The 26952-nt window shown below is 42.6% G+C and overlaps 1 protein-coding gene across 6 annotated transcripts in view; it reads left to right on the top strand.

The window, feature by feature from the left end:
• Nucleotides 1-26952, top strand: part of LOC140495879 (protein Shroom4-like) — a 154971-nt gene that overhangs the window by 101936 nt on the left and 26083 nt on the right. For 5 of the 6 annotated variants that reach the window (XM_072595099.1, XM_072595098.1, XM_072595101.1 and 2 more), the window contains 3 exons: nucleotides 8516-8580; nucleotides 11898-13502; nucleotides 25908-26420. In XM_072595099.1, the coding sequence (XP_072451200.1) occupies nucleotides 8516-8580; nucleotides 11898-13502; nucleotides 25908-26420 (2183 nt within the window). The remainder of the gene's footprint in view (nucleotides 1-8515; nucleotides 8581-11897; nucleotides 13503-25907; nucleotides 26421-26952) is intronic. The other variant, XM_072595100.1, reaches the window with a different exon arrangement.

Below are 26952 nucleotides of genomic sequence, written 5' to 3'. Positions count from 1 at the left end.
GGCATTTGGATGGGTATATGAATAGGAGGGGTTTGGAGGGATAGGGGCCAGGTGCTGGCAGGTGGGACTAGATTGGGTTGGGATATCTGGTCGGCATGGAAGGGTCTGTTTCCATGCTGTACATCTCTATGACACTACTCCCTAACTGGAAACAGCCAATTAATATTGGGCAATGGAACAATAACTTTCGTAATCTATTGCTCAGCATATAATGATTTATTTAATAAACGTGGCAGGGGTGACGAGATACAGTATTCTGTGGTGTGAAAGGTAATAACTCTGAAAGGAGGAAATATTAGAAGCTGCATTAATCTCTGCCAATCTGATGTTGTTCAATGTTAGGTGAAGAAAAGAGTCTAGCTTGAAACCCTGATGGGGTCAGATATTTCATTTCTGCCTCCCAGCAGTTTAATTAATTATGTCTAATGAGCTAATGTAACTTCTAGCAATTGATTACATCTTGATTTCTAAGACCAGTGCCTCCAATTAAGGCTCACGAGGTGTTGATCCTCTACCAGTATTAATTAAATAGGCTCCATGACCCAATAAAGAAAGGAGGGTTAAGGGTTCTTAAGGTAAAATGGTATGTCCCTAAACTCTGAGCTAGGATATCCAAGTTCAAGTCCTGCCTACTCTATAAATGTTTATAGGCTGTTTCGAAAATGCGTAGAAGGGAGGATTGAGGGTTCTTTGTGCATAGTGGTGCCCTATCCCTGATCCAAGAGACCAAGCTTCAAGTCCGACCTGCTCCAGGAATGTTTAATAACACCGCAAAACAGGGGCTTTTTAAATGAAAAAAGGGAGGATTGGCAGCAGTACTTACTCCAACCATTAACTGGTTATGGTTGGTTTTGCAGTATATACAATATAGTGATCAGTGATTGGATTATTGCCTAAATACCAAAAGGCAACAAGGATGCAAAAATTTCATCTACTAGGGAAAAAATGTTTTCAAGTGAGTTTGTTACTTTGAAGGCATCATTACTTTAGAATGCTCAGACAGTTAAATAACAGTTTTAAACACATGACAAACAAATAGTAGAATTCATGGAAGATAAGGTTGGGCAAGAGCAGCCCCTTACAACTGGTAAGAAATGAAGGAGAAGCAGTGTAGACTAATAAGTGCGCAAAGAAACTAGTCACATTTGTTAGGTACTGTCCTGACCAAAGGAAAATGTATAGGTGCAGCCCCAGTTTGGGGTTCAGCTGAGAAGTGACCATTTTGGAGCCCCATAGTAAAGTTAAAGTTAAAGGTGCCTGTAAGCAAGAGGAAAAAATGTTTTGAATTAGTGGTGCAAAGAACCAGCCAGAGAAGGGTAGAAGTGATGGGGAAGAAAGGGCACTAACCATTGACCGTGAGCATCGCTGCCATTAAGAGCAGACACCACAAGGCATGGCTAGCTAGAGTTGCACAATCAAGACCATTAAATTAATTATACTGAGACCGCAGCTTTGGGAACATTGGAGCAGATCACGATTCTCAAAAGAGCTGTCTTGAAGATTTTCAATACCAAGTCTGACAGAAGATAATAGATGAATATTGAGGCTGAGATACAGTCAAGAAATAAATCATTTAAATCGTGATTTTAGCAAGAAGCTTTATTAAGGCACAGCCATAGAGATTCATTTTGAAAGTCTGAGAAAGGGACTTGCACGGTATATTAGGCTGTGAAAGGTGGGAATGTGTCAATTTTGTCAGCTAAAATGCAAGAAACTTCCATCTTGACTACAGAAGGTAGAGAAAAAGAAAACAGTTCATCGCAAAAATGCAGAAAGCCCCCTGTAAACAATACAGTGTTGGTATTTAACAGTTTATTATAAATGTAATAAGATATGACAACATTACCAAAATAGAGAATCGGACGCTATGTTTGAATAAAATGTGTTGCTAGAATTGAGGACATGACGACGGGATTGCTATTTTGTAGAATTAATAAGTCAAAGTCAATGGGTCGAAGATTTAAAGACAAGCATTGATATATTATAAATTAAAAGCTTAGGAGCCAGCAGACGACAAGCCACATTTGGTTACTGCAGATTAAAATGCAGAAATGTAAATGATCACATTAGGAAGAAAATAGCAGGAGAAGTAATACTACAGGTTGTTCTGCTACGACGTGTTTCATCAATGCGAATTGGCTGGAACATGATTGACAAATAGGGAATGCAGTTTCTAAAGTGCAAACTTGTAAAATGTGTTTGGCTGTAACATGATAGCATTACCAACACTTTAAGTGCTATTTTTATTGCACAATTTTTATATAGCACGGGGTCGCACAAGAACACAACCATCATGTTATAGAAGAACTGCCTGTACCTTAAAGAATTAATGTCAAAGATGCATCAAATAGAACAAAGGATTGGACACTTCATAGAAAACTATTCTTAATGAAAAGAATTGCTGTAAAATTAAACACTAAATCTCAAGCTGAGCAAGTAAATATATATATTTTCTTCAGCTGGACCCATGGTTGACATTAAAAATCATCAAAATGTAAAATAAGTCACAGATTTGTTTGAAGAAACATTTCAAGCTTTTGACAATTACTTTAATCTGAGAACAAACAAAATTATTGAATGAGCAAGATTTAACAAGAGTTCAGCATCCAGAATCGATAGATCATTTTATTAATAATATCTGCTGATCAATTAAAATCTGTGACTATGGAGCTTTGATACCAAGCTTTGAGAGTGTGAATTAATTTGGGAATTATTGATCGTCCTTGTCAGATTTATTACAGTCCAAGGAAGATTTAACTTTGGAGAAAACGATTTAAATTTAGTTGGAAGCAAAAATCAAGAAGATAATTAGACAAATTCTGAAAGAAAATGAACATCTTAACTGCAGGAAAACAATAAATCCCTAACTACTTTTTATAAAATCATGAAGGGGCATGGATAGGATAAATAGAGAAAGTCTTTTCCCTGGGGTAGATGAGTCCAGAACTAAGGGGCATAGTTTAGGTTGAGAAGGGGAAGATATAAAAGAGATCCCAAGCGTCAACTTTTTCGCCAGACGTGATACGTGTATGGAATGAGCTGCCAGACGAAATGGTGGAGGCTGGGACAATTACAACATTTAAAAGGCATCTGAATGGGTTTATTAATAAAAACGATTTTGATGGATATGGGTCAGGTGCTGGCAAGTGGTACTAGATAAGGTTGGAATATCTGGTCGGCATGGACGAGTTGGACCGAACGGTCTCTTTCCGTGCTGTAAATTTGTATGACTCTACTTCAAAAGTTATAGCCATTCAAGACATGTGAAATATCAACACAAAAAATAGGCCAAACAACAAATACCAGGTTTGTGTATGAAAGAAAAGAGTCTGAGGTAAAACAGCATTCAGCAATGACAGAAGAATGCTACGTTTACAAAAGTCGATGTCACTGACAGAAAATGTGCAGGAGCTTCAAAGCAAGAAAATACTAAATGCTTACTCATCCAGACATGTTAATACAATTGATCCATCACCATTAGAAAAGGTCCTTGAGGAATTCCAGGGGGAAATTGGTGATTCAACTAATCTCCTGTTTGACAGAATCTGTTTATGCCAATAGACATCTCAATGTTCTTAATTTGCATGTAGGATAGTGACACCCGTCCTATCAGATTGTACAATACAGCACAGGAACAGGTTCTCAGCCCACCAAGCCTATGACAATTCCTAGTCCTTGTTTAGTCCCACTATATATTGCCTATACCCGGTTTTTATCCCTTTTGTTCACCTCCTATGTGTCTTATCAACATGTGTCTTAAACATTGCTGATGTGCCTGCTTCTATTACCTCCACTAACGGGGAGTTCCCGGCACCCACAACCATCCATGCAAAAAGATTTCCCTGAACATCTCTCAACTTTCCACCTCTCACCTTGAACCTGTGCCTTCTTGCAGTTGACCTTTCCACACTGGGAAAAGCCTCTATCTATGTCTCTCATAACTTCATATACCTGTATCAGATTCTTCTTAGCCTCTGTCTTTCTAGTGAAAACAATCTGAGTTTATCCAATCTTTCAGCATAACTAAAACCCTCCAGATCAGGAAACATCTTGGTGAACCTTATCTGCGCCCAACCACACCCCCCCCCCGCCCCCCCACCACCACCCCACCTCTCCACCTCTCCAAAGTGACCAGAGCTGCACATGATAGTCCAAATATGGCCTAACTGAAGTTTAATACAGCTGTAACACAACATACCAACTTTTATATTTGATGATCCGGCCAGTGAAGACAAGTGTTGTATGTCTTCTTGACCACTTTAAAGCACACTTCCACTGCTACACACTCTCTCTCTCTCTCTCTCTCTCTCTCTCTCTCTCTCTCTCTCTCTCTCTCTCTCTCTCTCTCTCTCTCTCTCTCTCTCTCTCTCTCTCTCTCTCTCTCCCCCCTCTCTCTCCCCCCTCTCTCTCCCCCCTCTCTCTCCCCCCTCTCTCTCCCCCCTCTCTCTCCCCCCTCTCTCTCCCCCCTCTCTCTCCCCCCTCTCTCTCTCTCTCTCTCTCTCTCTCTCTCTCTAACATCACTAAAAAAAACTGAAGTTACAGCCTACAGAGGCAAAAAGCTACAGAATTCAGGTGGCATCACTTACAAGATTAAAAGTGTTATACCGGGAGCATTGCAACACAAAGCACTTCAAGAGAGTTGATAATTGTATATGTAATTCAACATTTCCCACTTTGGACCTGATTTTGACCTTGACATCTTTGAGGTAGTATAACTGTGCAGGAACAGAGTTTAGGAAGGGATTTTCTATAAAAGTATAGAAAGGAGGATGGCAATACTTGATGTCAACCATTTGGTAGTTTTGTTTGTTCCACAGCATATCTAACATTCTGCTTTCATTTTATTACTGGTAAAAACAATGACTGCAGATTCTGGAAACCAAATTCAAGATTGGAGTGGTGCTGGAAAAGCACAGCAGGTCAGGCAGCATCCGAGGAGCAGGAAAATCGACGTTTCGGGCAAAAGCCCTTCATCAGGAATAGAGGCAGAGTGCCTGCAGGGTAGAAAGATAAATGAGAGGGGGGTGGGGGTGGGGAAAAAGTAGCATAGAGTACAATAGGTGAATAGGGTGGGGATGGAGGTGATAGGTCAGAGAGGAGGGTGGAGTGGAAAGGAAGATAGGCAGGTAGGACAAGTCATGGGGAAGCTGGAAGTTTGGAGCTGGGGTGAGGTGGAGGAAAGGGAAATGAGGAAACTGGTGAAGTCCACATTGATGCCCTGGGGTTGAAGTCTTCCGAGGCGGAAGATGAGGCGTTCTTCCTCCAGGCATCGGGTTGTGACGGAGCGGTGGTGAAGGAGGCCCAGGACCTCCATGTTCTTGGCTGAGTGGGAGGGGGAGTTGAAAAGTTGGGCCACAGGGCAGTGTGGTTGATTGGTGCGGGGTCCCGGAGATGTTCCCTAAAGTGCTCTGCAAGAAGGCATCCAGTCTCCCCATTGTAGAGGAGACCGCATCGGGAGCAACAGGTACAATAAATGATATTGGTGGATGTGCAGGTAAAACGTTGGATGTGGAAGGCTCCTTTAGGGCCTTAGATGGAGGTGAGGGTGGAGGTGTGGGTGCAGGTTTTGCAATTCCTGCGGTGGCGGGGGGGGGGGGGGAGGGGGGGAGCGGCATGGGCTTGGCATGGACCTGACCAGGTAGTCACGGAGGGAATGTCTTTGAGGAAGGTGGAAAGGGGTGGGGAGGGAAATATATCCCTGGGGGTGGAATCCATTTTGGAGGTGGTGGAAATGTTGTCGGATGATGTGGTTTATGCAAAGGATGGTAGGGTGGAAGGTGAGCACCGGTGGGGGGGGGGGGGGGGCGGCAGCGTTGGGGGTAGGGGTCTGTCTTTGTTACAGTTGGAGGGATGGGGTTTGAGGGCGGAGGTGCGGGATGTGGACAAGATGCGTTGGAGGGCATCTTTAACCATGTGGGAAGAGAAATTGCGGTCTGTAAAGAAGGAGGCCATCTGGTGTGTTCTGTGGTGGAACTGGTCCTCCTGGGAGCAGATACAGCAGAAGCGGAGGAATTAGGAATACGGGATGGCATTTTTACAGGAGGTAGGGTAGGAAGAGGTGTAATCCAGGTAGCTGTGGGTTTGTAAAAAATGTCGGTGTCAAGTCGGTCATTATTGATGGAGATGGAGAGGTCCAGGAAGGGGGAGGGAGGTGTCAGAGATGGTCCAGGTAAATTTAAGGTCAGGGTGGAATGTGTTGGTGAAGTTGATGAATTGCTCAACCTCCTCGCGGGAGCTCGAGGTAGTACCAATGCAGTCATCAATGTAGCAGAGGAAGAGATGGGGAGTGATGCCAGTGTAACTGCAGAAGATGGACTGTTCTATCTAGCCAACAAAGAGACAGGCAAAGCTGGGGCCCATACGTGTGCCCATGGCTACCCCTTTGGTCTGGAGGAAGTGGGAGGATTCGAAGGAGAAATTGTTAAGGGTGAGGATCAGTTCATTTTATTACACATATAGTTTTTAAAAAAGTAACCCTGCATTGCTCATTTTGAGGAAGGTTACTAATTCAGGTACTTCCTGCCCAACTTGCTTCTCTTCTGATTTTAAGAGATACTTTACAGAGATATATGACATCCAAACAAATGTCAGGAACTCTGTCACACATCTGAGTTGTGTTGATTATGGGCAGGAAGTGGAGGTAGAGTCAGAAGGTGATTAACTTGCTATGTATTCGCAGCCTCTGACCTGCTCTAGTATCTGTTTGACATCTGTTATTCAGTTTCTCGTCAATGGTCATTCCTAGGCTATTGATGTTGGGTAATTCAGCAATGATAATGATGAATGTCAAGGAGAGATAGACTTCATGTTTAAGATGGTCATTGCCTGGAATTTGTCATGCACAAATGTTAGTTACCATTGATTAGCTTAATCCTCAACATTGCCCCAATTCTTGTTGCATTTTGGACACTGACTCCTTCAGAATCTGAGTAGTCAGGAATGGTACTGAACATTATTCAATCATCATTGATCCCCATTTCTTGCAGCATGGTGAAATGGAATGGGCCTATGACACCAACCTGAGGAACTCCTGTAGCAATGTCATTGGTCTGAGATGTCTGATTGCCAAATATATATGAGACCACACAATATGTTTTCAATTTTGCAAAAGCTGTATACTAAGTAAAATTCTACCTTTATGTCAAAGACGGTCTTTTTCAGCTCTACTTTAATTTTAGCTCCTTTGCCCATGCTTGAACTATTACTGCATCTAGAACCAAGTGTCCTCAGGTAGAGCATCAGTGAGCAGGTTATTGAAAGTGAGGCTTCTTAACACTCGATGATACCTTCCACAATATTGTTGATGAACAAGGGGTGGCACAGTGGCTCACCAGAGTCCCAGGTTTGATTCTAGCCTCGGGTGATTGTATGTCTGTATGGACTTTGCACATTCTCCCTGTGTCTGCGTGGGTTTCCTCCAGGTGCTCCGGTTTCCTCCCACAGTCTAAAGATGTGCAGATCAGGTGAATTGGTCATGCTAAATTGCCCCGTAGCGTCAGGTCACTTAGTCAGAGGGAATGGGGTCTGGGTGGGTTACTCTTCGGAGCATCAGTGTAGATTGGTTGGGCCGAAGGGCCTGTTTCCACACTGTAGAGAATCTAATCTAATCTAAACCTTGGATGGTAATTGGCCAGATTGGATTTGTACGATTTGTACTGCTTTTTATTGGTGGGACATACCTGGACAATATTCCAAACATATCATGATCCCCTTGTTCCACTCTCTCTGCCCCTATCAACTGGGGAGACTCCACATGCAAAAGTTCTATAAATGAAGACTCCATTGCGTGTCCAAAGCCTTGAGGTCAACATCATTTAAATCTTAATTATCTGGGACTTCTCACTGGATAAGTGCAATCCTGGTTTGGTGCTAAGTTATACTGACCAATGTTGATCCTTAGTTTTCGTCATCTTAGACTGAGAAACATGCTCAATGGAGATTCCCACTCCTCATTATAATCCAGTCTATCACATTAAGCTGTGATAAGTTCCTCTAGTTCCCATAATTGAATAATCTGACTTATGACGAGCACCGAAGAAATGACATCGGCTTAGGCAAGAGAGGATGGGGAAAGAGTGCTTGCTGAATTGCACCCGAGCATCAACTAGCTGCTTTCCTTATCATCTTATTTTTTTAGATGTAGTCCTTAGGATGTCAATGTTGGTCAAATGTAGTAGAAGTGATTTAAAACTGTAATGAATAATTTGAATATGATGGAGATACCTGAAGAATAACAGGAATGTATTTTTGTACTCGTTCAACAGCACACAAATTATCAAATGACTGTATTTCAGATATAATTCACTATCCTGGGACAATGCTGCAGTTTTTTAAATTTCAGTTTCTACATATTCTATCTAGTCAGTGATCTATTAACCTGAGTTGCTAATTAAAGGAACTGTCTCCACTCCAGCAAGCGAGAGTAAAGCTAAGACAATAATGATATGTTTCCCAACTGTGCTGTAAATAAGGCTACGGATGTTTCTCTGTACTGACTGGCAAATCTTCTTTGCAGGGATATCCGGTGGAAAAACTGAATCAGACTGAGATAATAAACAGGAAGTTTACTGCAACAGAAAGGTAGGAGCTTGGTGATTAATTCCATGGAACTCCTTAATGCTTCCTGCCCACTACTCAACATGAGGGCAGATTATTCTTTTAAATCTTGTCTGGTGTTGGATTATTGAGCATTTTTCTGATTTGAAAACTGTTCTCCAACTTGAGGTTCAGTACAGTCTAGGATTTCATCATAACATTATTTAACAAAAGTAAAGTTGCTATAGTCCTAGCAGACCGAGGCTGCTCTCTCATTCCAGGGAGATGACTGGTGATGGTTTAACCTGAGGATCACTACACCTTAGGAAAAGGGAGAGGTTGAGAAGAACAGTCCTTCATGGTAACCTCAGCCAATGTGAGAATTGAATCCATCATGTTGGCATTACTCTGCATTGTGAACTATCCATAATTGCTTATCATAAAATGATAATGGATTGGTTCATTCTGCTCAATTCTCCTGGTTTGCAACAACCCACAGTAACAAAACCTGCTCAACCCAATAATATAGTGTGACCTGGAACTTCAAATGTTAATTATCCTGGCAGCAAGAAATTAGCTAAACTGCTTTTATTTTTGAAAAATCATGAACTCCCTTATCGCTTATCTCATTGCTCACAATATTGGCCAATACTGGTCAATCCAGCACGAAACATATCAATAAATGTCAACTTACTGCTCTGCTTTTTCTTTAAAAAAATGGCCAGAGTTTAAAAGTCTGGCCACTCACACGTGCCTCAAGCCAAGGCTACTTTCTTGTCCCATTGATGCAATGCAAGGGAGGTTAAGCAATGCCTGCCATGATGATACAGGAACTGTGATTGCCCCTTAAGGACAGCAGCAAACAGAACAGATATTTGCATTGAATGACATGTAATGTAGGTATTACACAGCTCTTAATTATATTTTCCATTTCTACTACATAGAGTCATAGAGATGTACAGCATGGAAACAGACCCTTTGGTCCAACCCGTCCATGCTGACCAGATATCCCAACCCAATCTAGTCCCACCTGCCAGTACATGGCCTATATCCCTCCAAACCCTTCCTATTCATATACCCATCCAAATGCCTCTTAAATGTTGCAATTGTACCAACCTCCATCACTTCCTCTGGCAGCTCATTACATACACATAATACTCTGTGTGAAAAAGTTGCCCTGTAGGTCTCTATTATCTTTCCCCTTTCACCCTAATCCTATGCCCTCTAGTTCTGGACTCCCGACCCCAGGAAAAGACTTTGCCTATTTATCCTATCCATGCCCCTCATAATTTTGTAAATCTCCATAAGGTCACCCCTCAGCCTCCGCTCCTGGGAAAACAGCCCCAGCCTGTTCAGCCTCTCCCTATAGCTCAAATCCTCCAACCCTGATATATTGTAAGTTTAATGAATTTTAAAATTTAATGTAATTATTGTTTAATGATTATGAATGTAATTAGTTCTTCTCCATTGTCACTTCTGTAAACCAGAAATGCTGAAGACACAATTGTTATTAATATTTACTAGTACTAACATATATTCGCTTGAAGAACACAAGTTTATTTGATAAGTTTTTTTTCTAATCCACCAGTTCCTGACAAGCCTTCCAATTTTTAAAAAATGTTTTTCTAAAGTGATTCACCACATCACTGAAATGTATCAAACTGTTTCACACACACACTTAATTTGAACCACATGTCAAATGCTTTCTCTCACTTTAATCTTTTTATTCATCTCAGGAGTGCCAGCCACCTTTGCAAATTTTGCACTTCCTTATTTTTGCACTGAATTGCTGGATTGATTTAGGTACTTGCATTCTGTATGGATTTTAAAGCCACAACTTGTGACTGAGGTTGAATGTAATGCTACTTGAGTGAATCTGGCGTGCGCACGCATACACACACACGCGCGCACACATACACATACACACACACGCGCGCACACATACGTGATATTCGATTGGAGGTCAAGTTCATTTTATGTTCTATTTTCCAGTTTGACAAACCACACCAGATGTAGTGGGTGACTACAAGCCCCTGCCATGAAAGAATATTCTGGAATTTATTTCGTAAAGCATTTTTAAAAATTCTCCTGCAAGTTACTTTAAGAAGTAAATGTATAAGTAGACAACACGCATCATAGTGGAAAAAAGCTTGAAGGAAAATTAAAACCTTTGTCTCAAAATTAGAGGATGGACGTTCCCACATGATGTGGTGCAATCATTAAGAGCCATATTGTACAATAGATATGCCAATGGTGGATATAAATATGCTGTTTACTATTTTTAAAATAAAAATCTGTGGCCATTTTTTTAAATAATCCATTCACAAAATGTGGGTATTGTAGCTGGGGGCCAGCACTCATTGACCATCCCAAATTGCTGTGAGGGTAGTTAGGAATAATCCACGTTGCTGTGGGTTTGGAGTCAATGTGGGCCAGACCAGGCAACAATGGCAGATTTTATTCCTTAAAGGACATTAGTGAACCAGATGAGTGTTGTAATTGTAATTGCATGGTTCCTCCTTGGCTATTTCTTTTTCCAGATTCCAGTTTTTTTTTATTTTTTGTTTTCACTAATGAATTCAAATGTTATCATTTGCCATGGCGGATTTGAACTCATACAACCAGAACATTAACTTGAGACTCTGGATTACTCATCCAGTGACATTAACACTATGCCACCGCCTTCATCTCTCAGATAACTATTTTCACCACAACATGTCCACCAGTCTTGCTCAGCCTAGATCATACTATTGATCCTACCATTCTGAAAGACTGGCTAGTATGCTGCAAAGTCAGTGACTGTCATAGTTACCTGTGAAAACTGTGTTTTGAAAATAATTAGAGAGCTTTGGATCCTGCAGCACGCCAATTAGCATGAGTCTTGATGCTAGTTGTGAGCAAATTTACTCCCTCTCAGTGCTGCTCAGCAGTCCTATCAACAACTCTGTTTCTTATCATGTAAAAGAAACAGCTTCTGATCTAGGGTTATTACAAGGAATCTTCTGCTCCTTGGCTTGTTGCTTAATTTATCATCTTGGAGCCAACTAATGCAAAAAGATAAATAAACCAAGTTTTTTAAAAAACTGCTTCCAAAACTAGACAAATACTGCAGCTGTAGTGGGATCGTTAGTGGAAATACACAAGGCTGAACTATCCTTTTCTGCGCAATGTCTGCCCAACTAAACCTTGGGAACTAAGACAAATCAAAGTGATTTGACCTTAATTATAATTTTTTACTCATATATGGACAGAACCGTGCCAACAAATTATTGTGTGCTCATGCCAGCTTAATTCAATTGAGGCACACAATTGCTTTAAAAAATGAATTAAAATTTTAAAAATCAATGTTTGGTATGTTTCAGAGAGGTGAAGAATCTGAGTAATGGTAACTCGCAAGAAACATTTTCTGAAATAAATTCAAAAGAAAGCAACAAGGACGAATGGGACAATCCAAAACTGGAAATGTCTGCTTGGGAGAGGCCCAACAAAACCAGTACGCTGCCAGAGAATTTTTCTGAGTATGGCCCAGAGTACCCACAAAAGGAAGCAGTTACCCACACCTGTTGCACAGGCCATATTAATTGTGGATCTCTGGATATGCTGAATAAGTTTGAAGAAGGGAAATTTGCTCCAAATGATTCAGAGATAAATAGACATGAAGATTTAACCAGCAACAAAAAGATGAAAGCGCCCCCACCACAAAGACCACCACCACCTGACTTGCAAAAATACAGATTGCAGAAACTGTCCCAACACGAGCTGGCAGATTTGGAGAAGTACCAGTCTAGGAAACTGTCCCAACACGAGCTGGCAGATTTGGAGAAGTACCAGTCTAGGAAACTATCCCAACACGAGCTGGCAGATTTGGAGAAGTACCAGTTTAGGAAACTGTCCCAACACGAGCTGGCAGATTTGGAGAAGTACCAGTCTTGGAAACTGTCCCAACACGAGCTGGCAGATTTGGAGAAGTACCAGTCTAGGAAACTGTCCCAACACGAGCTGGCAGATTTGGAGAAGTACCAGTCTAGGAAACTGTCCCAACACGAACTGGCAGATTTGGAGAAATACCAGTCTAGGAAACTGTCCCAACACGAGCTGGCAGATTTGGAGAAGTACCAGTCTAGGAAACTGTCCCAACACGAACTGGCAGATTTGGAGAAGTACCAGTCTAGGAAACTGTCCCAACACGAGCTGGCAGATTTGGAGAAGTACCAGTCTAGGAAACTGTCCCAACACGAGCTGGCAGATTTGGAGAAGTACCAGTCTAGGAAACTGTCCCAACACGAGCTGGCAGATTTGGAGAAGTACCAGTCTAGGAAACTGTCCCAACACGAACTGGCAGATTTGGAGAAGTACCAGTCTAGGAAACTGTCCCAACAGGAAAAGATGACAGATGTAGATAGTTACCAGACCTGGAAGCTGTCTCAAAATGAAGTACAAGAATTACACAAATACCACCTTCGGAAATTATCTCTACGTGAATTACCAGATTTAGAAAGCTACCAGACCCGGAAACTATCACTACATGATTTTCCGGATTTGGAAAAATACCAATCCTGGAATTGGTCTCGAGATGAATTGCCAGATTTGGATAAATATTGGTCACGGAGAGGTTCTCATTGTGAATTAGATTCAGCATTGATTGCACATCCCACGTTAATTGATTGGAAAAGGCCAGAACTTATCTCCGATAGAGAGACATTGGGTCATTCAGATCTATCTTCAAGACCTGAGTCTGCCATGGACAATGCAGCGTGGTATTCTCATCCATCACAGTTGAGTGCGGACTACATAACGAGCCTTGAGTACAGGTATCCAAGATCAGATTTCATTGATCCAAGATGTTTAGTGTCTTCCTCAGCTGTTCCGGTTCCAGGTGAACGTTTGATCCCTTCCCAATATAGTTATAAATCACAGAGGCCAATGACGAAATTGGTAAAATCCTCGGAGAATGAAGCTGCATCAAGGTAATTTTGTATTAAAAGTAATTTGAACATTATTGAGACTCTGTTCAAAATTGGACTGAAAATTGTGACCCCCTAATTAGACTACAGTATTTAATTTGTGCTCTAACATTTTGCCTGACAGAAGGATGAACCATATATCTGTAAGCAGGATATGTACCATCACATTTCTGCTACTTCTAATCCTAAATTGATATGTCTGAACTTGAAAGATTTAGGTTCTGCAATGCATAGTAAATATGAAGTGGACATTCATTTGACTATATATCTCCACCAAGTTCTGTTAACTTGACTTAATTATTAAAGCACAGTTCTTTGAGGCTTTTGCATGCAAGGCTGATTCTCTAAGTATAAAAGGGAGAAAAAATATTTTTATTGAGAGTTTCTATCTCAGTCAAGAATCATCAGGCCAATCCATGTCCAAAATCTTGCTTAAAAACTCTGCTCAAGTTTTGACAGCTGTGAGGAATTGCAGCACATGAAATGAAGCAATTCACAACAATCTTGAACAGTTGGCCTCATTCTAAACAGAATTGTTCATTGCCTGTACCCGATCTATAGATCAAACTTTGTTAAAATTCGTCTATGAATTTTTCAAGTTATGTTATTTACTAACTGTTTGATATTTTAGAGCAAAAACAATACTTCATCCACCTTGAGTGGCAGAGATAATTTGCTAAGGTAACCTTACTGTCCATTGACTATCTTTGTTCTATGGCAAGGGCAAAATTGCGAAATTACTTTCGATATGATTGGTGTAGCTCACTTGTAATACCTCTTACTACCATGTTATCCTTCAGAAAGAAAAATATTTTTCTCCTGCCCTCAAAACCCAGAATTAACTATCTCCCAGCTCCATTTGTATTAAGGCTACATGTTTGAGTGTGGTGCTGGTAAAGCACAGCAGGTCAGGCAGCATTTGAGGAGCAGGAAAATCCACATTTCGGGCAAAAGCCCTTCATCAAGAATGAGGCAGGGAGCCTTGGGGGTGGATAGATAAATGGGAGGGGGTGGAGCTGGGGGGAAGGTAGCTTGAGTGTAGTAGGTGGATGGAGGTGGAGATAAAGGTGATAGGGGAGGGTGGAGCAGATAGGTAGGAAGGAAGATGGACAGATGGGATGGGTCATGAGGACGGTGCTGAGCTGGAAGGTTGGAATTTTCCACCTTACCCCAGTTCCAACCTTCTAGCTCAGCACCACCCTCATGACTTCTCCCATCTGTCCATCTTCCTTCCCACCTATCCTCTCTACCTTCCCCCCCCCCCATCTCCATCTACCTATTGAACTCTTAGCTACCTTCCTTTCACCCCCCCATCCTTCCCATTTATCTCTCCACCCCTGAGGCTCCCAGCCTCATTTCTGATGAAGGGCTTTTGCCTGAAATGTCGATTTTTTTTTTTTTCCTGCTCCTCGGATGCTGCCTGACCTTGTTGTGCTTTTCCAGCAGCACAGTCTTGACTCTAATGTTGAGCATCTGCAGTACTCACTTTTGTCTATATATTTATATTAATAGACAGAAATTACATTCCTTTCAGAACCTTAATAATATCCAAACATAGTATTTTACTAAAAATGAAATTAGGGTGTCATCTATCTTGATTTTTGTTTTCTCAATTGAGTTAGGGCTTTGACATTTGAGACAACAATTATCCCACTACAGTTATCATGATCAGTTCCTGAGGATAAGGAGAAAAATCAGCCAGTTACACAGATTTTGATATCTGCTGTGACGTATTCATAGATTCGGACATTTACAAAACATAAGGAGGTCATTTGGCCCAGTGTGTCCATGCCAGTCAACAAAGATCTGACTAATCCTATTTCCAGCTCTAGGCCTATTGCACTAGGGCTATGAATTTTTTGATTTATGTTATTTACCAGTTGATACAAGTAAATGTCCCTAATATTACTTAAATGTTCAAAGAATTTCTAATGCACCTGTTCCTTCAGGTATTGAGTTCCAGACCAGTTAGGTGAAAGGATTTCTGCTCAACTTGCCTATTTGCCTTCTATCTCTTAGTTTAAATCATGCTATTGATTATTAACCCCCTGGACTGGTGGAAAATGTGTTTTTCTATTGATCCTTTCTATATCTCAAGTAACTTTATCTCGATCAGGCTCTTCTCAATCTTCGCAGTTTCAAGGAAAACAACCCCATTCTATCTAATCTTTCCTCATGGCTCAGACCCTCAAACTAGGCAGCATCTCCTTTGCACTGTCTCTAGTGCAATCATATCACATTGTTCCTATTATGCATTGACCAGAGCTGCATGGAGTGCTCCAGTTATGGCCTAACATGCATTTTAAGTGATCCCAGTATAACTTCCTTTCTCTTAGAGTTATAGAGATATACAGCACAGAAACAAACTCTTCAATCCAACTCATCCATGCTGACCAGATATTCTAAATTAATCTAGTCCCATTTGTCCAGCACTTGGCCCATCTCCCACTAAACCCTTCCTATTTTTGTACCGAGATGCCTTTTAAATATTGTAATTATATCAGCCTCCACCTTTTCTATTCTATGTTTTGGTTAATAAAGGCAAATATCCCAAATGTCAGCTTAATCACCTTTTCTACTGCCCTGCTTCCTTCAGAAATCTGTGGATATGCACACTAAACTTCCTCTGATCTCAGGTACTTTCTAGAGTCCTACCATTCATACTTAATCTCTTGCCTTTTTAGCCCTCCCAAATACTTTACCTCTCATTTTTCCAGATTGAATTCCAGTTGCCACTGCCCTGCCCATCTGAGCAGTTCATTGATATATTCTTCTCTTTTACCACCACACAAATTTTCATATCAACTGAAAATTTCATGTCATCTATGAATGTCTTGCTCATACCTGCTGCATTTAAGAACAGATCATCAATGTGCACTATAAATACCAAGAGCCCTGGTACAGAGTTCTGTGGAGCCCCACTGGAAATAGACAACCCTCTACCATCATACTCTGCTTTCTGACTCTCTGCCAATTTCATTCAATGCTTCACTTTGCTTTGGCTCCCATAGACTCTTATTTTCTTGACCAGTCTGCCATGAGGGAACTGACCAAAACTTTGCTAAAGTTCATGTAATCCACATGAAATACATTTAAACTAATCAATGCTCCTGAGTATCTCATCAAAGAATTGTATCACATTTGTAAAACATGACCGTTCTTTTCTGACAGTTTCCCAATTGCAAATATATCTAACCTGTCAGAATCCTTTTCTAGTAATGTTGCCACCACTGCGGTTAGACTGACTGGCCTGTAAATTCCTGGTCTCTCCTTTTTTTTTAACAAAATTCGCAGCCCTCCAGTCCTCTGGTATCTTAAGATGACTGCCAGGCTACCCTCTCCCTCAGTATCTTTCTGCCCCATGCTCTCTTCCAGTTCCCCCCTCAAATAGTCATCTCCAATGAGGGAGTCCCTTCCTCTCAGCTGCCTGGTTCAAAGTAGTTGGTTGGCTATGATACTCTCAACATTTGAATGGCCTCCACACCATCCCAGTATTACCTTGTGTATGAAACTGCAGTGTCAGTATCCTTGTGGCCATAATCCAACAAGAGCCACTTCAAGCAAGAAGAACATCTTTTTTGGAAAAGTGTTCACTTCACAGCATGCTTCCTAGTTGAGTAGAGAATGCTGTTTATCAGAACATGGCAATTTTTAGCAGCTGCTGATTTTGCTTGGATCTGAACAATCAGTGATTGTTGGAAGGACTCAGTATTTTAAAGATAACAGCTTTTAAAGTATAACTCATAACCTGTGACCTCTATTTGTGAGGAGGAAAAGTCCCATTGTTTGCAATGTGCAGTTCCATTCTCGGTCATTGCTTGTAAACTTTTAGCTTTGTTTTAAAGAACATGCACAACATGAGGCACAATTAAGGGCTGTCTTGTACAGATTGTTCCTGATTTAGCACATTTGGTAATACATCAGGAGCCTCCTTATGATTAATATACTTAGTCTTTCCCTGTTCTAGATGTTTCCTCTTCTCTAGGCACTGACTGCTGTCAGGGTGTGGTTGCAGCTGCCACCTGTGAAATGTGGCACTTGACACAAATAGCCATTATTTATCTACGGGCCTTATGCAGAGTGCCAGCAGGCTATTCAAACCTGGCTGATGTAATTGTTGTATTTAATCCTGTCCATATATACACTTTTAAAGCAGGAGTCAGCAGTTAGGAGTGAGCTCAGCCTGGTTATTTACCCTTTTTTCCCCTTGTTTTCATGAATTCTAAGGCCAATTAGCAGTGATTAGCTAATACAGACCTTTATGGACAATTTGGATCAATGCCACACCACGTGCACTGACTTCATTCCACGCTATCAAGAGACCTGTGTTATGTTGTTTCTAAATGGTGCTGTGAAACAAGGGAGCGTTTTAGCAATTAGCTTGCTGGTATGTTTAAAGAAAAAGCTGCACAACATGTGATTTCTCAAATTCCAATTGATAGTGGCATTCACAGTGTTGATTGAATGTGGAGATTTCAGACAGATAGGGCACCCTGCAACTATCTAAGCTTCCATTTAATTATCCACTTTGTGATTGTATAAAAGCTTTCTCCTCTTCATAGCGACAGAGTAAGTATGTAGACACATTTTCAGAGCAAATCCAAGGGATAAAATGTTATCTGTTTGATGGAGTGACACGAACAAATTGGAAAATGCTAACGATATTGCTGCCAATGATCAGCTACACAAACGAAAAGAGCAGAATGCAGCTACATAGCACAGAATAAAAATTCTCAGCTGGATACATTTATTGAGTTTTGTATTGGCCCGGAGTTGTGCATGGGAATCCTGTAGAATTCCTACCATAGCAGACTCCGACGGAATTGCCTGGGAACTCGAGTATTCTGCTGGGCAATTCCTGTATGCCTGGAACCCTCCAAAAGTTGCTATTTAAATCTGGATTCTGTTGAAATTAAGTGAGCAGTTACTCGGGAAACGTAAGGCAATTAAATACATAGCTAATTATCCAACTGAGAGAAAGTGAGAACTGCAGACACTGGAGATCAGAGTCAAAATGTATGGCGCTGGAAAAGCACAGCAGGTCAGGCAGTATCCAAAGAACAGGAGAGTCGACGTTTTGAGCATAAGCTCTTCATCAGACATTCCTGGTATAGAGCTTCTGCTCGAAACGTCAACTCTCCTACTCCTCAGATGCTGTCTGACCTGCTGTGCACTTCCAGCACCACCCTTTTTGACGCTAATTATTCAACTGATCCCATACTTAGTTCCCATGCCCTGAACTACACCTACTCCAGACCCTGACCTCCCCCAATACCCAACCACCCCTTATCCCCTCCCAACTCCCAATGCTTGGCACCTGAGCCCATCCCCTTTCATGTCCAGGACTTGTACCCCCTTGCCCCACTACAAGTGCCACCTTCTCTTACCAAGTTCCATATCCAACACCTTTCATTCCCTGACCTGAACCAACTCACCCATCCTGCCCCATTCTCTACTTAATACTGAAGCCACTCCATCATCCCTCATTCCCTTCCACCCTTTCCCCTGCTCTGGAGTCAATGTGGTCTGACTCCCCTTTAACCCCAGCAGACGCTCCATCCTTCCTTCCTCCGAGCTCAGTGCCGCTTTATTCCACCACTGGATATGCTCCCTGTTACGCTGGCTCCACACCCAATCCTCTTTACTCATCACCTAACCTGACACTCATTACCCCTTTTCTGGATCTGAAGCACCCCCTCTTCACAACTTAACCCCTGCATTTTGGACCTCGCACCCCCCTTCTCCCACCACTATCTCCAAACTGCACCTGACTCCCCTTGCCCAGCTGCTGGACATGCTCACCCTTATCCCCAGCTCTGTAAGCACCACTTACCCCTCTTTGTGCCTGATCCTCCCAACCTGTTGAGCGTCCAAATCCAGACACACCCACCACTGGATTTCAGACCTGACAAACATCCTCCTGGAATGGTTTGCTCCCTCCCACCCTAATCTACTTTAAACACTGCATCACTTACCATGCTCGCAAGTATTCTTACAGAGACAAAACCAGGATGTAAAAATTACTGAAGCCCTTCACATCCAATTTTTAACTTTCACTGAGAATGTTAAGAGTAATTAGGGCAAGGGTTATGATTACAGTATCGTGATGAACTGCTTATGCCCGAAACATCGACTGTCCTGCTCCTCGGATGCTGCCTGACCGGCTGTGCTTTTCCAGCACCACTTTCTCGTGGTGCTACAGTCCTCACATTCTCCTTGTGATTACAGTAGACAAGCAGGAGGCTGGAAAGCTTTAATATCGTAACATTAAAATTTGGAAAAGGTGATATTTCTTAAAATGCAGAAATTTGACATTCAAACAAATATTAAATTATTCTTTCAGTGACAGTGAGGTTGTTAACCTTTTATTTAAGTAGTAAATAGTGAAGTTAGCATTACAGTTTCAAACCTAGTTACACCTATTTCAACAAGATTTAATTTTTTTACGAGAAAGTTAACAGTGAAATGGAATATAAAAATCTCCAGCTGTGATTTATAATTTATTGCACTGTCTCTGGAGAAACATGAAATAGCTGACAGCACTTGGATTTTGCATTATTCTGCATCTCTCAGATTCCAGAAGCTGCTGTCACATTGCAACAAATGCTGCACATGCACACTTTGTGAAATTCTGGATTAGTGGTGCTGGAAGAGCACAGCAGTTCAGGCAGCATCCAACAAGCAGTGAAATCGACGTTTCGGGCAAAAGCCCTTCAACAGGAATACAGGCAGTGAGCCTGAAACATGGAGAGATAAGCTAGAGGAGGGTGGGGGTGGGGAGAAAGTAGCATAGAGTACAATGGGTGAGTCGGGGAGGAGATGAAGGTGATAGGTCAGGGAGGGGAGGGTGGAGTGGATAGGTGGAAAAGGAGATAGGCAGGTAGGACAGGTCCGGACAAGTCATGGGGACAGTGCTGAGCTGGAAGTTTGAAACTAGGATGAGGTGGGGGAAGGGGAAATGAGGAAGCTGTTCAAGTCCACATTGATGCCCTGGGGTTGAAGTGTTCCGAGGCGGAAGATGAGGCGTTCTTCCTCCAGGCGTCTGGTGGTGAGGGAGCGGCGGTGAAGGAGCCCAGGACCTCCGTGTCCTCGGCAGAGTGGGAGGGGGAGTTGAAATGTTGGGCCACGGGGCAGTCTGGTTGATTGGTGCGGGTGTCTCGGAGATGTTCCCCAAAGCGCTCTGCTAGGAGGCGCCCAGTCTCCCCAATGTAGAGGAGACCACATCGGGAGTAACGGATACTATAAATGATATTAGTGGATGTGCAGGTGAAACTTTGATGGATGTGGAAGGCTCCTTTAGGGCCTTGGATAGAGGTGAGGGAGGAGGTGTGGGCACAGGTGTTACAGTTCCTGCGGTGGCAGGGGAAAGTGCCAGAATGGGAGGGTGGGTCGTAGGGGGGTGTGGACCTGACCAGGTAGTCACGGAGGGAACGGTCTTTGCGGAAGGTGGAAAGGGGTGGGGAGGGAAATATATCCCTGGTGGTGGGGTCTTTTTGGAGGTGGCAGAAATGTCAGTGGATGATTTGGTTTATGCGAAGGTTTGCAGGGTGGAAGGTGAGCACCAGGGGCGTTCTGTCCTTGTTACGGTTGGAGGGGTGGGGTCTGAGGGCGGAGGTGCGGGATGTGGACAAGATGCATTGGAGGGCATGGGACCTCATGGGAAGGGAAATTGCGGTCTCTAAAGAAGGAGACCATCTGGTGTGTTCTATGGTGGAACTGGTCCTCCTGGGAGCAGATATGGCGGAGGCGGAGAAATTGGGAATACGGGATGGCATTTTTGCAAGAGATAGGGTGGGAAGAGGTGTAGTCCAGGTAGCTGTGGGAGTCGGTGGGTTTGTAAAAAATATCAGTGTCAAGTTGGTCGTCACTAATGCAGATGGAGAGGTCCAGGAAGGGGAGGGAGGTGTCAGAGATGGTCCAGGTAAATTTAAGGTCAGGGTGGAATGTGTTGGTGAAGTTGATGTATTGCTCAACCTCCTCGCGGGAGCACGAGGTGGCGCCAATGCAGTCATCAATGTAGCGGAGGAAGAGGTGGGGAATGGTGCCGGTGTAATTACGGAAGATCAACTGTTCTACATAACCAACAAAGAGACAGGCATAGCTGGGGCCCATACGTGTGCCCATGGCTACCCCTTTGGTCTGGAGGAAGTGGGAGGATTCAAAGGAGAAATTGTTAAGGGTGAGGACCAGTTCGGCCAAACGAATGAGTGTGTCAGTGGAAGGGGACGTCTGGAGAGGAAAAAACGGAGGGCTTGGAGGCCCTGGTCATGGCGGATGGAGGTGTAGAGGGATTGGATATCCATGGTGAAGATAAGGCGTTGGGCTTTTGCCCGAAACGTCAATTTCGCTGCTCGTTGGATGCTGCCTGTACTGCTGTGCTCTTCCAGCACCACTAATCCAGAATTTGGTTTCCAGCATCTGCAGTTATTGTTTTTACCACTTTGTGAAATATATCCCCAGCAAAAAGCAAATGGCATTGCACAAATTAGCATAATAAGTATGAACAAACATGACAGAATGACATCAATGGCTGTACTGACATGGATATTGCACATAAATGTATTACAACCATGTACTGAGTATCAGCAGATGTTCTCATGATAGAATCTTTCATTAAGAAGATAAAGTTTAATCTGGATGTAGAGTCTTAAATGTAAACATGGGCAATTATGAAGATATGAGGAGGAACTTGGTTGTGGTGAGTTGGAAAAATGCATTCAAATATTTGATGAAAGATAGGCAATAGCTATTACTTAATCCTTTATTCCTGATGAAGGGTTTTTGTCCAAAATGTCAATTTCGAAGCTCCTTGGATGCTGCCTGAACTGCTGTGCTCTTCCAGCACCACTAATCCAGAATCTGGTTTCCAGCATCTGCAGTCATTGTTTTTACCTGGAGTATTTGGTGCAGTTCTGGAAGCTTGTCTAAGGAAAGATTTACTTGCTGTTGAAAGAGTGCAGCAAAAGTTCAACAGACTGATCCCTGAGATGATGGGCCTGTCCTCTGAGGAGAGATTGAGAAGCCAGAGCCTGTATTATCTGCATTGAGGAAGATGAAATGCCATGATCTAGAATGGTGGACCAAGCTCGAGGGCTTCTGTTCCCATTTTCCTACATCTCCCAACTAGATTTCTGTTACTATTTCAGTACATACAACCCTCGGACGTTGATACCCATACTAATTCCCATGGTATTTTGGCAAAATACTATTAGCTAGCTATTCTCCTCAGAGCAGATAAGCTGAAGGAAGTGACAGGAGGGTGATTTTGATCTGGAATACACTGAGAGGAGTTAGTGATGAGTAATAACTTTCAAAAGGTAATTTGTTTAAAAACTTAATGGAAATGAATATGTAAGCTATGGAGAAGGAGGAATGAAATTAATTTGGTAGCTGTTTTCAAGATCTGGTACAGGCAAAATGGCCTCCTGTGCTACACCTTTTATGTGCTTTTTGCTGAATTTTATGGAAAATATTCTGCTTGCTCCCACCCTACAGAAGAAAAGCTAAACTCAACCACCTCGGCTCTGAGGAGATGAGAACTGGATTTCGTCCCTCAGTGATTTTAAAGGTTTTATCATTATCATTTGATTAGTATTAGTTCCTCCCGTTTAAAAGAACAACCTACCAACTCCTAGCCTCTTCTACATGCCAACCATACATGATGAGTACAGCATAATTTATTGACCAATCAACAGATTCAATTGCTCCTTTTTGTTCAAATGGCTGACAGGCTGCATATTTTATAGAAACGGAGTTTGTAGGTGGTCGGCTAGCCACGACTTATTTTGTGTGTGTTATTCCCTGGTTTCTGCTGAAAGTGCATGAGTCGGGAGCTGTAAACTCCAGCACAGTATTTCACTCAGCATCAACATCTTCCAACAATGGTTACTGAGCACTGCTTAGGAGCAGGATTCCTTGCTACCTTTCTTCACTTCCTCCACCTCAAACCCTTCTCCCCTGTCTCAAGCCCATGCTATAGCTCATGGACATTGAACAAATTGTAATATCTTAAAAAAAACAGCTAAGATTATAAATTCAGTGGATAATGAACCAAACTTGATACCTTCCACTTTGTGACTCACCTCATTGAGGAGCCCCAAAATCCTGACTTTAAGTGTGAATTGGGCAGAATGTGTTTGCTATAATTGTCAACGAATCTCTACTGGTGCCATCATAGAACATAGAAAAATACAGCACAGTACAGGCCCTTCGGCCCTCGATGTTGCGCCGACCGAAGCCTACCTAACCTACACTAGCCCAATAACCTCCATATGCTTATCCAATGCTCGCTTGAATGACCATAAAGAGGGAGAGTCCACCACTGATACTGGCAGGGCATTCCATGAACTCTCAACCCGCTGAGTAAAGAATCTACCCCTAACATCTGTCCTATACTAACCTCCCCTTAATTTAAAGCTGTGTCCCCGAGTAACAGCTGACTCCATACGCGGAAAAAGGTTCTCACTGTCAACCCTATCTAAACCCCTAATCATCTTGTACACCTCTATCAAATCTCCCCTAAACCTTCTTTTCTCCAATGAGAACAGCCCCAAGTGCCTCAGCCTTTCCTCATACAATCTTCCTACCATGCCAGGCAACATCCTGGTAAACCTCCTCTGCACCCGTTCCAGTGTCTCCACATCCTTCCTATAATATGGCGACCAAAACTGTACACAATACTCCAGATGCGGCCGCACCAGAGTCTTATACAACTGCAACATGACCTCAGGATTCCGGAACTCAGTTCCTCTACCAATAAAGCCCAGTATGCCATATGCCTTCTTCACAGCACTATTTACCTGGGTGGCAACCTTCAGAGATCTGTGTACATGGACACCAAGATCCCTCTGCTCATCCACACTACCAAGTAGCCTACCATTAGCCCAGTAATCCATCTTCTTGTTACTCCTACCAAAGTGAATGACTTCACACTTAGCTACATTGAACTCCATTTGCCACCTTTCTGCCCAGCTCTGCAACTTATCTATATCCCGCCACGTCCTCCTTCACTGTCCACCACTCCACCGACTTTTGTATCATCCGCAAACTTGCTCACCCAGCCTTCAAGCCCCTCCTCCAGGTCATTTATAAAAATGACAAACAGCAATGATCCCAAAACAGATCCTTGTGGAACACCGCTAGTAACTGCACTCCAAGATGAACCTTTACCATCAACTACTACCCTCTGTCTCCTTCCAGCCAGCCAATTCCTAATCCAAACCTCTAATGCGCCCTCAATGCCATACCTCCGTAATCTTTGCAGTAGCCTACCATGGGGTACCTTATCAAACGCCTTGCTAAAATCCATATACACCACATCTACTGCTTTACCCTCGTCCACTTCCTTGGTCACCTTCTCAAAGAACTCTAAGGTTTGTGAGGCACGACCTGCCCTTCACAAAACCATGCTGACTATCCTTGATCACATTATTCCTATCCAGATGTTCATAAATCCTATACCTTACAATTCTCTCTAAGACTTTGCCCACAACAGAAGTGAGACTCACTGGCCTATAGTTACTAGGGCTGTCCCTACTCCCCTTCTTGAACAAGGGGACCACATTCGCTATCCTCCAGTCTTCTGGCACTATTCCTGTAGACAGCAACGACATAAAAATCAAGGCCAATGGCTCCACTATCTCCTCCCTAGCTTCCCAGAGGATCCTAGGATAAATGCCATCAGGCCCAGGGGACTTATCTATTTTCACCCTTTCCATTATTCCCCGGGCCTCTTCCCTACATACCTCAAAGCCATCCATTCTAATCACTTGTGACTCAATATTCACATCAGCAACAATGTCCTGTTCCTGAGTGAATACTGACGAAAAGTATTGATTTAGTGTCTCTCCAATCTCCTCCGCCTCCACGCACAACTTCCCACTACTATCCTTGACTGGACAGATACCTACCCTAGTCATCCTCTTGGTGATTTCTATGATCTCCATCACATAGAGTTTTATCATGCTGTATATGTCAGGATCTATTCATCTTTCAGTTGAATGTCAGCAACTTAGTTGAAGTTTGCCATTCAGCAAGGGGGAAGTGATGGCCTTGTGGTATTGTCACTAGCCTATTAATCCAGTGACCAGATAATCTGCCATGGCAGATGGTAGAATTTAAATTCAATAAAAATCTGGAATTAAGATTCTAATAATGACCAAGAAGACATTGCCAATTGTCAGAAAAACTTTTCTGGATTACTGATGTCCTTTAATGGAGGAAACTAACATCCTTACCTGGTCTGGCCTACATGTGACTCCAGACCCACAGCAATGTAGTTGACACTTTACTGTCCTCTGGGCAATTAGGTTTGATAATAGGCCTGGCCAGTGACACCCATGTCCCGTGAATGAATGAATAAAAAAAACACTAATGTGTAACATTATCTATTTATCTCTGTTTCCTTAGAACTCAAAAGTTCATATCTCCAGTGGGTGAGTTGGCATCCAGAGGCAGTAGAAACTGGCCCTTTGAAGGACTCTACCTTCCACACAGCATGCCATCAACAAAGAATGAGATGGATCTGGGTTGTCAGAGATGTGGAGAGTCATACTTCAGTATTGCCAACAGGCAAGATGAAAGGTGGGATGATTCTGAGACTTATATAAAACTTGTCCCTGTACCACTAAGCAACACCATTAAAAGTCCTTCTCAGGAACCCAGTGAGGGAGTTGAGACTGTGAGATGCAGTTCAAGTGCCCAGAGCAGGCCAACTGCCGAGCTGACTTCAGAAGAGCTGGTGCGGGACATTGCAGAAAAAGACCGATCTCTGGCAGACATTCTGGATCCAAATTCAAAGATGAAGAGTGCTGTAGGCTTCATAGGTGGAATCTTTCCAGAAAGCAAACAGGAACTATCACGGGCACGCGAGCACAAGAAACGGAATCGACTACAGCTGCGTCTGAACATTGACCAGGAGAAGTAAGTCTCGCAGATTTACACTAGTTGTTATTTATCTTAGTAAAACCCAGATCTAAGTATTAATCAGGGCTGAGGTTGTTGTTCCCACTCTAGGCAGTAAAGAATTGAGGAGAAAACCCACACTTGGTTTCTACTTCTGATTAATGTCCAATGAGCCAGCAAAGTCACCATGTGCTTATACATGTTGGTAAAATGGGCATGTGACAAACATCCAGCCACACCAGCAAGATACCAAAGTAATTTGAGCACCACACCTCAGCATCAGGCTAGTAAAAGTGGCGGTGTTGGCGTTCAGACGATGCAATCACTTCCCTTTTCTGCCATATTTGTGGTCTAATTTTGAATAAAATTACAGGCAGCTTTTTAATGCACATTTTATTTGAGCACAGATACATTCCACATGGTGTCTCTTTAATCCAGTTCAGTATGAGGACCCTGGCTGATATAAAATGCTTCCATGCCGTATGAATGGGTGATTATATGGTTAAACAGATCCAGTCAGTTAACAATTAAACTTTCAGCTTCTTGAACA

Source organism: Chiloscyllium punctatum, chromosome 25 (assembly GCF_047496795.1).
Source record: "Chiloscyllium punctatum isolate Juve2018m chromosome 25, sChiPun1.3, whole genome shotgun sequence".
NCBI classification, from domain to species: Eukaryota; Metazoa; Chordata; class Chondrichthyes; order Orectolobiformes; family Hemiscylliidae; genus Chiloscyllium; species Chiloscyllium punctatum.
Note: the sequence above shows the minus strand (reverse complement) of the source record. Positions and strands in the feature narration are given on the sequence as shown.